Source organism: Asparagus officinalis, chromosome 5 (genome assembly GCF_001876935.1).
Source record: "Asparagus officinalis chromosome 5, Aspof.V1, whole genome shotgun sequence".
Lineage (NCBI taxonomy): Eukaryota > Viridiplantae > Streptophyta > Magnoliopsida > Asparagales > Asparagaceae > Asparagus > Asparagus officinalis.
The window spans coordinates 35,691,955-35,702,610 of NC_033798.1; the positions used below are offsets into that span (position 1 = coordinate 35,691,955).

The 10,656-nt window shown below is 37.2% G+C and overlaps 2 protein-coding genes across 2 annotated transcripts; both read left to right on the forward strand.

Annotated features, from left to right (window-relative positions):
* On the forward strand, positions 3,038-4,075 carry LOC109841707. The gene has a single exon (XM_020410654.1). The coding sequence runs from the start codon at positions 3,038-3,040 to the stop codon at positions 4,073-4,075; it is 1,038 nt and encodes a 345-aa protein (XP_020266243.1).
* LOC109841708 lies at positions 4,794-5,495 on the forward strand. Its single transcript, XM_020410655.1, has one exon. It carries the CDS (start codon positions 4,794-4,796, stop codon positions 5,493-5,495), a length of 702 nt encoding a protein of 233 aa, XP_020266244.1.

Sequence of the window (10,656 nt, forward strand, 5' to 3'; positions counted from 1 at the left end):
GTCAGATAAGCTAGGACGCGAATGTCAAACCTAGCGTCAAAAATCTCAAACGCAAAGGTCGAGCCTCGCGTCAGAGAGTTCAGACGCGTAGGTTGACCCTCGCGTTAAGAATCTGGGACGCAGAGGTCGAACCCCTCTTCAAAAATACTAAACGACGGAGTCCAGCCCCGCGTTATCAAAACGAGTTTCCTCGTTGATCCAGAGATCGAAACTTGCCGAAACAAGTTGAATGACCACGAAGGCCGTACTCACCAACGATCAGAGGGAGTTGAGGCGGCACGTTCGCCTGAGCAGCAGCGCCGCCGGCCGGCGCAGACGGCGCCGACCCTTGAGCCGCCTTGGGTGCCATGGAATCTAGTCGGAAGAGATGAACAGTTTTCGCCGGAGAGAACGAAAATTTTTCGTTGGAATTTCAAGAAGAGTCGGGTGACTCTTGATTTGACCTCCAGTGGTCTATTTATAGACAGCTGTGAGCTGTCAAATCATAACGGACGGGATTCGAGGCCAGAATCCCGCCTAAAACTCGACCCTCGCGTTTTGGGTTGGTTGAAATTCCAAAACGCTGAGCTCACCCACGCGTTCCAATTCTAAAATGTAGAAGTTATTTGGACAGTTATAATAGCAACTTCTTGATTACCAAGGCTACCACAATCATCAAGACGACCAAAGCCGGGGAGAAACAGGCGACTCCGTTGGGGAGTCTATTGGAGAAGCACAGATAGATTACAGTCAGCAACATTAGAATCATCTGGCTCAATCAGACGGAGTGAGCAATCAATTCACTCAATTTTGAGATCCAAAGTATTCCGAAAATTCGTCCCAGTCAACCGCGAACTTTCGAAAACTTTGGAGGGGGTTCTGTAGGCTGTCTAAAAATCACAATAGATAGCTGATCCTCATCAAGCCCCGAAGATGGAAGTTACGATCAGACGACTTCCTAATCACTGTATCTGTAACTCTGCAACCGCTACAAACACGGCCTCATTTCTGAGATGATTGATCTTGATGGTTGCGACAACAACATGACTAATATTATATTAGCAACTATTAGAGATGCTGATGAGCAGTGTAATGATTTCAGAAATAAAAGGTTGGACTTAGTTGGTGAGTTGCTTGGTAGAGAGTTGTGGGCATCACTATGGATGTTTGATTCCCGTCAAGTTCCAACAATGGAAGCTACAATCAAATAGTTTTCGTGCCGACAAACGAAAGCTGCAAATGGAGGACTTTTCACATAGATCGAGAAGAGTTACAATTCAACGACACTTCCGACAACTGATGAAAACTCTATTCAGCAGTCTTCATAATCTACAGTGAAGGTTACAATCTGACGACTTTCACATTCCACAACAGCTAAAGCTAGGATTACTGAGCAACGGTCCTTGCAACGCTCTTAGAAGAGGTTACAGATCAACCAATCCCTTCTAAAACGCGAAAGTCATCCCCGCGTCACAATTTTGAGAATGCAGGTGACCCCCGCTTTTCCAAGCTATAACAAGCCAAACGTGAGCGACCCTCGCGTTCATTGGTGTTCAGCCAACACCGACCCCAGCGTCTCCAAGCTATAACAAACCAAACGCGAGCGACCCTCGCGTTCATTGGTGTTCAGCCAACACCCAACCTCGCGTCTCAATTCTAAGAGGCGAAGTTGGGTTCTGAACGCTAGATTGGGCATTTGACTCGTTCGAATACGAGCCGAACGGTTTCAGAACTGTTTCCCCACAATCTGAGAAAATCACGCCCACTTAGGAGCGGATTTAGAGGGCAGTTACAACCTCTTATCCACCTATAAAAACTCAACAAACTCAACTGAGTTAAGGGCTGGATTTTTGGTACGAAGAAGGAGCAAATTAGATCTTCAGGATCTCAACTGCACAGAGAGGCGTGAGAGAGGCAAAAACCCTTGGAGATAGGATTTTTGAATCAAGTCCAGAAGATCAAAACCGAAGAGATTCTTCAACAACAGAATATCTGCTTGGTCATTAACCGAATTTTTGGTTCTAACAACTCTATTCACGGAGTTTTAACTCGTTCAGAGTTCTTAAAACTCGTACAAGAGTTACTCATAAAACTTTTCTACAGAACTTCATCGTTCCCACGAGATAAAAGACGGTCGGATCGTCAACGGAGAGCAAATTCGACGCGAACAATCGAAGGAGGCACTCCATCGCTACCTTGAAGAACCCAGTTTTAAACAAAGGAGAGAACCAAATTCGTTCTCTTCTCTTTTGTAATCGAATTATAATCGGAATCAAAGAAATACAAGTTAATTTTCTTTTGTTCTTTTCATTGCAACACCCCCCCCCCCCCCAAAAAAAAAAAAAAAAAAAAAATTGTTTTGGCCATTTCGTCCATTATTTTTTGTATACGCTTCTCGTTTTGGTACTTCTGCTCATGGCTCTCAGTGAACGCTCATCTTTCCATCTTATGTCTTAGTAAGTCTCTATTAGACCATCTCCAATAGTGTATAATTGGGTGAATTATTTGCTCCAGCAAAGAATAATTGTAAATGTAAAGTGATGTGGCTTTTGGAGGGAATTATTCAATAAATCTAGAATTATTGTAGTGAAAAGCAATCAAATCGTGCCATGTGTTATTGTAAAAGCAATTGTTTGCTGCTGGAGTGCTCATTTATCCGCGGGAGAAAACACAAAGGAGGTGAGGTGCAATCGCGACATGTGGCAGCTTCGTGTTGGTTGATGCATTTTTTTCATCCTCTTTTTAAATGGTATTTTTTACTAATAAATTGATCAAATTAAAAAAAATTCACCATTAATTTTTTTTTTCGAGATCTATAAATAGAGACCCACTTTGCTTCATTTGGACACCAAAATTTTTTGAGTATTTTCTTCAAAAAAAATTTCTTCCTCCAACTTCTTTGCTCTCTTTCAAAATTCCTCCAACTTCTTTGCTCTCTTTCAAAATGGACCCTAATCAAAATTTTAATTGTCCCCCAACTTATATGTTTCCTAACCAACCTCAAAATTCCAATAATCAACGTCCTGAAAATCTTCAAAACATGCCATCCAATTTTCAGATGCCGTATATGATGCCATCTAATTTTGGTATGCAATATCCTTATAATTTCCCTTATATGCAATATGGGCAACAAACTGGTGGAAGTAATTATGGTGGTTTCTCCAATATCAATAATCAAAACACCGAGCAAGTTACTCCTCATTTTAGCAGTGGATCAACAGATGTACCCGAGTTTTCCACTCAAATATCTCTTGGAAGTGCTGGTGATGACACACCACATAGTTTTTTGCCCCAAACACAGAAAAATACTTCTAAATCTAGTTATTCGGTTTGGAGTGTCGAGCAAAACAAACTACTTTTAACTAGTTATTTTCACTTCAGTAATGATAGTGAACTGGGTAGTGGTCAAAAGGGTGACACTTTGTGGGGTAAAATTGCTGCTTACTTGAATGAGCATTCAACAACTGGCCCTCATAGGAGTCAACAACAATGTAAAAGCCATTACAGTGATATCAACAAAAAAATTGGTAAGTGGGTTGGTGTATACAGAAAAGCATTAGCAGAGAGGCGTAGCGGTTGGTCAGACGACAACTACATAGCAAGAGCTCAAGATTTGTTTGTTGAAGAAACTAAAAAAAACTTTGCTTTGCTTGAAGAATGGAAGTTGGTTCGTAATGAACCAAAATATATGGTTGGATCTGGTGCATATCAAAGTAGTGGAAGTAAAAGGAAGAGTAGCAGGGAAGGTGATATCTCATGCTCATCAGTTCCTTCTTTTGTACGCCCAGAAGGTAGAGACACGACAAAGAAAAAAGCTAAGGGCTCCTCTAGAAGATCGAAACTTGTTATTGAGGAGGAATACTCTAAGATAGAGTCTGAACGCCAGGAGCTAAAAGAAATGAAGGAACAACAGATGAAGATGATGCAAGAAGTTGCAACAGCTCAAAAGGAGGCAGCATGTGCTCAAAAGGAGGCAGCACGTGCTGAAAAAATGAAAATGTGGATGGACCTTAATCAGAGAAATCAAAGAAATGCATTGGACGAGTATGAGTATAAACTGCTTAACATGCTACAGATCGAATTGTTTGGCCTTTAAGTTTATCTGTTTGAGAGTTCATCTTTTACAATTCCAAGAATAAATGTAATGTGTGTTGTTTAGTATGATGTTAAGAGTGTATTGTCTGAGTATGATGTCTGAGTGTATTGTTAGAATGTGATGTCTGAGTGTATTGTTCAATAAAATGCATCTTGGTTCCTGCAAACAATTCCTTTGTATGTAAGTCATTTGAAATTTGAAAAGCAAAGCTCAATTATGTTGTACGTAAAAGTCCAAACATATGATCTCTGCACACTACAAACAAACCTTATCTCTTGAACATATCAAAAGCAATGTTGCTTCACATGTGATCTCTGCACACTACAGTCCAAACCTTATCTCTTGAACATCTCAAAATCAATGTTGCTTCACATGTGATCTCTGCACACTACAATCCAAACCTTATCTCTTGAACATCTCAAAATAAATGTTGCTTCACATGTGATCTCTGCACACTACAGTCCAAACCTTATCTCTTGAACATATCAAAAGCGATGTTACTTCACATGTGATCTCTGCACACTACAATCCAAACCTTATCTCTTGAACATCTCAAAATCAATGTTGCTTCACATGTGATCTTTGCACACTACAAACAAACCTTCTCTTCACATGTGATATCTGAAAATCTAAGATTGGGTAATATAAATACCACTTGGATATTGAACTTATTACACATCACTTCATTACCAATTTCATCTACACAATTATTACTTAGATGAATCCACCCCCATACGAGTTTAACTTAGAGGAACTCCAAAAACAATGGGATTTGGAGGAATCTTTACTCAAACGCCAACAACAGTTACTTGAAGAGTTACAAGCTGCAAGTAATCGATCCCATAAGAAGACATACATAGAGAGAAATCATGAAGCTGCCCATCAAAGGCTGATGAAAGACTACTTTGTCGAATCTCCCACATACACCGACCACCAATTTCATCGGAGATACCGAATGCAACGACCACTATTTCTACGAATTGTAGATTCTCTCTCAAATTATGACACGTATTTCACTCAGAGGAGAAATAGTGCTGGAAAGCGTGGTTTATCACCAATTCAAAAGTGTACTGCTGCTATACGCATGTTAGCATATGGTGTTGCAGCTGATGCTTGTGACGAATACGTAAAGATTGGAGAAACCACTACAGTAGAGTGTGTCAGCAAGTTTTGTGAAGGTATTGTGGCCATATTTGAGAATGACTATTTGAGAAGGCCGAATGAGGAAGACCTCCAACGACTACTAAAAGTAGGCGAAGAACGCGGTTTTCCGGGAATGATTGGAAGTATTGATTGCATGCATTGGCAATGGAAAAATTGTCCTAAGGCTTGGCAATGTCAATTTACCAGTGGACATAAAGGCACAACAACAGTAATACTCGAAGCGGTTGCTTCTTATGACTTGTGGATATGTTTTTGAGTAGCTCCTGAAATCATTTTTTACTGAGCCTCAGATCTAATTAGGCTACCAGTAGCTGTTATTGTCGATGGATATTATAATCAGCCTTTCAATCTAAACTGTAAGTTACTATCTTGAGGTAAGTTCGTTTGGATGAGAATGATTTTTGCTAGGCTGTTTTGCATAATTCTGAAAACCTCCAACCTTGTATTTCTTGTCCCTGTGGTTGAGATCTCAGTCTTAGCACAAAACTTTAGGCCCCAGGCAAAAACATTTGGACTGCGGACAATTTGCTCTTGGGCTTGTGTTCATCCAACGTGAGCTCTGAAATGCTTGTGGATTGGAATCCTCTTATGCGCATAGCATCCACAGAGTGATGAATGGTTGAGATATTTTGTTGAGCCTTGAATTCTCTGTTAGTGTATAAAATTATAACCCTCACTCTCACCGCAATTGTAAAGTTTTGGTGTAGTCAGGGGGTCCTTTTACATGGTATCATAGCAATTCGAGTTCAAATTTTTAACATCCACAAGTTTCTAAAGTGGAATTTGGGGGCAAGTAGAACTCAAAATTAGCACCTGAATAACTTGTGGGATAACTTTTTATAGTGTTAGCCAATTGGAACTAGAGATAGGGTAAAATTATATTGTGTTAGTCAAATAGAACGGGATACAAAGTAGAATTGGGACAATGGTAAAATTTTATCCCATTTTTGTCAAATTTATTTAGAAAAAGAGTGTTCTTGTCTCTCTATTTGTCCTAAGTTTTAAAGTAAAACTAGATGGTAAAAAATTAGAACTTTCTTATTTGCTTATTTATTTTTCATATTTTATTTCTCCATCATCTTCGAGACACACCATAAGAAAGATCACATCTCTTCTTATCTTTCGATTTAATGTTATTTTTTATTAAATATGAGAATTGTCTAAATTAATTTAAACTTAAAAATTATAAAATTTATTTTTTACAAATTAAAATTAAGAGATGACGGAATGATGTCTAGCAGATTGCAAAAGAAAGAGGAAAAAAAGGGAGAAACTTTATTTTTTAATTTGTATTACAATAATAATTCTAAAAAAAACAAAAAGTTCCAAATTATTATAATATCCAATATTGTTTCAAGATTAATTAACTGTAAAGTAAATAATTTTTATTAATAGTAGTAAGTTTTAAAAAAATATAAATAGTATTATCCTCAAAATGCATGACTTATATGCTTATTATTACTGAAAATTAACCTTAATTATACTAACAATTGTCCCAATAAATATACTGTTTTAAAAAGGCACTCATAATTATTCCACTAAAATGTCCCACTCCAAAAAAAATTATCCCACACTAAAAGTTGTTCCGCTTTTGTAAAAAATTTTCAGTTAACTAACACCTCCTAAGGTGTTAGTCACATAGAACTAGGAAATGTGATATTTTTTTATAGTGTTAGTCAAGTAGAGTTTTTGTAGAACTAGAACTGTATTATTTTTTTGGTGCATTAGTCAAGTAGAATTCTACTAGAATTAGAATTGGGATAATTGGTCATAATTATCCCACAAATTATACTACCTATATATATAACCATAAGTTCTCCTCTCTCAAATTATCCCACACATTGGAAAGAATACAATTGGGAAAAAAAGTGAAACGTCGCCTCCCTCCCTCTTGGTTAGTTTCTCCGCCTAGAAAATTTCTCTGCCATGAAGTCAATCATCCGTTCATTTTTCTGTTTTTACTTTGTTTTTGTGATGATTAGATATTTTATTATTATCTTCAAGATGTATTACTTTATTGATAGCTTTTTGATGTTAAATTACTTTATTATTATTTGTTTGATCTAAGTTTTCTCTCCACAACAATGGTTTAGGTTAAGAATATAGCGTTGGTGGGTTAGTGCTAAAGATATGCGGGCTATTTATGTTTTTTCTATAAAAGTTAGAAAGCAACTTTGCGATCACATTGATGATTAGATGTTGAATGGTTAATGGTGATATCTATTATTATTAAATCGGCTCAGTAAATTGATTGAGATATTTATAGTTCACCTGTCAATCATCTGTTTAGCAGCCATGAATGATTCCTCATGTGGGATGATAGAAGCCATGTGGGATGATAGAAGCCATGTGGGATGATAGAAGCCATGTGGGATGATGGAAGTCGAGTCACTCTAGGGATTTAGATTTTTATTTATTTGTAAATTATTTTATTATTTGAGATGAATAGTGATGCTTTATTGCATTATATTTTATAGTTATTACTAGAATTTGCTTATTAATATTATATTATTTTTAATATACAATTATTTACAATAATAATTTATACCCGCCATTACCCCCACCAAATTATCCTACCAAATTATGCAACTTCATAATATTATCCATCGTTATCCCATCAAATTATCCTACCAAATTATCCCACTTTAAGAATTACCCATCATTGTTCCACTAAATTATCCCAGTGTTAAAAAATTATACCACTTTACCAATTATCCCAGTTCTACTTAAAAAGTTCTAGGTGACTAACCCCCCCTAAGAAAAAAAAAGAACACAACACCATAAAGTCTAGATTTAGGTCGTGAAAAAAAAAATACTTAACATTTAGGGTGCATGTTAGAGTGTAAAGTTATATATCTCAATCCTTACTACGACCAAATCTTAGTGGTCACAATTGTTTTCCCTAAAGTGGGAGGTAAAAGGTTACCCATATTTTAGTCTAGTTTGCGGCCTATAAAAGGACGTTTAACTTGCGAGGGTATGTTGGAGTAAAAAACTATTACGCTAAAATCTCACTATTTGGAGCTTGAAATCAAAGAAAGAGAATTTTTCTACATTCTCTTTAATTAAAAAGAAAAGTGTAATCTCACATACTTATACATATTGAAATGAAAAAAATTCTTAGGTGCTCATTGAGTACTAAGGTGTGACATACACCACACCAATAAGAGTAATTATGTAGCACAAATCACACTATGGATGGAGATGATGAGATTAAATAATTTTGCTTGTGCTTTACTCCTATAGCAATGGTGTATATCACATCGTGCTTAGGAAGCACCTGAAAAAGATCTAACAAGTAAAATAAACGTAAAATAAAGAAAATTTCTAAATAAGAAGATATTCTATTAAAGATTAAAAGAAATCACATATAATATATTCTAATACTCTCCCTCAAGTTGGGGCATAGAGATTAAGTGAAGCCTAGTCTATTCAGAAAAGAGTTAGAATAATTTGCCCCTCATGACATCCCACTATATTAGAAATGTAAGGGACAATAGGATAAATCTTTATTATGTTTCCTTATCTTACTAATAATTTTCTTTTATAGATATTTTACAGGGTGCCTCTTCATAATCAATGACAGTACAGAAAAATCATGACCTCTTTCTTTCAGTTCAACTCGGTGCGAGTGTGAAGTTCTTGATCCTCAAGAATTTATCCATGCTTGGAAAATTGGAACTGTGCGAGAGGGTTTTTTAGAAAGCACTACCTTCGCGCTTCCCCTTGGCGATTTTGACATCACAAATATATCATCTCATCAATTTCTTAGTGTTCTTTATCACAGTGATAATGTTATGTTGGAGGTTTGAATCTCGTCACAATTGTCGCATGAATCTCCATCAATTAAAAATAAGTCTTCCTCTTTCTTAATTCTTAGACTCAATTTATAGGGTTTGAATTCAAGTAAGAGCATCTCCCATGAACTCATTTAGGATATTTACGGTTATATGAAAACTAGCTATAAGTGGTATATTTTTTTAAAAGAAACTTTAGAAGATTAAAGCATTTTGATTCAATGTTCAGCCTATACGTCAAAAAAGATTTATGATTTTTTTGTAAAATCTATTTTCAGATTTTTCTTTCATCTACTTACATCTATGAAAATTTGATATACTAATATTGAACATTTTTAGACTGATGTACATATATTATGACCCGGCGGCCGACACACAAACACCCCACCAAAAAAAAAAAAAGGAAAAAGGAAAAAGGATCCGACTCCGCCACCGAGATATGTGATCCACTTATCTCTACACTCCATCTTAAAAGAGTATTAGAAAATATTACATTAGTTGCTGTGTTTTACATGAGTTGTCTAATTTTAAGGAAAAATTACTTCTAGGCTTCTAATTTATATTTTCAATGTGCCCCAGCCCCTCCTATTTTTTTAATGTTCTTTAGCCCCTCCTTTTTGGAAAAAAATGTGTCCATGCCCCTCCATCATTCCTCAATCATGATTCCAGCTCATTTTAACAGTTGATTAGACATGCCAGCTCATGATTAGACATATCACCTGACTTAAATCCCGAATTTACCCTCATTTTTCTCAAGTCAGTGGATGTTAACTCTTTTTTGTAACATGTTAACTCTTTTCTGTAACATGTTAACTCTTTTCTGTAAAATGTTAACTTTTTCTGTAACATATTAACTCTTACAGATTGTAGGCGTTGAAAATTGCCTATAGGTCTCCACGAGCAGCTCAAAGCTAAGAGAAGACGATGAACATCACTATCCAAGTTACAGAAGCTTGATTGGCGTCGACGAACGCTTAAAGCACGGAGTTTCAGAATAATGAAGACACGAACTGATCGGGAGCCCCGCGTACCTTACAAAAGGCGAAACGCCGCTCTTATCCCAGCTTAATCCACAATGATCTAACGATCGGAGCTTATATAACTCCTCGCCGGCTTTCCAACGCACTTTGAATCACTCAAATCCGAGTTCGGATGAAGAAGTTACGGCGGAAACGAACAAGTATGCATAACGAAGCGTCTCAGCCTGAGTTGAGACACTCCGAGGTGTTTCGGCCCAACCGAGACACCCCAAGGTGTCTCGGCCTAGGCCAAGACACCCAAGGGTGTCTCGGCCTCGCTGAGATGCCCTGGGGTGTCTCCAGCCCCAAAAATCCGCCGTTGTGCGGTTTTAACCGCCCGGACCTCCTTGATGCCTATAAATACAGCCCCTGGAGCCTCTTTTTTTCAGATCTGGAATTCTCGTGCATCGGCGAAGCCCTGCTAAACTGACGGATATCGACATCCCCGTCACCGGCCAAAAACCCATGCAAGCAAGAGACGACGAACGGATCTTGCGTTATTTTCGAGAGAGTTGTAACCTTTTATTTCTTTCTTTTGTTGAGTATTTGAATTCTTTGTAAACAATTAAAATTTTAATGAATTCAGCAATGAAGGCAACTT

Excerpts from the sequence above, each read along its gene's own strand:
- LOC109841707 (XM_020410654.1), top strand. The coding sequence starts at position 3,038 with ATGCCGTATATGATGCCATCTAATTTTGGTATGCAATATCCTTATAAT.
- LOC109841708 (XM_020410655.1), top strand. The coding sequence starts at position 4,794 with ATGAATCCACCCCCATACGAGTTTAACTTAGAGGAACTCCAAAAACAA.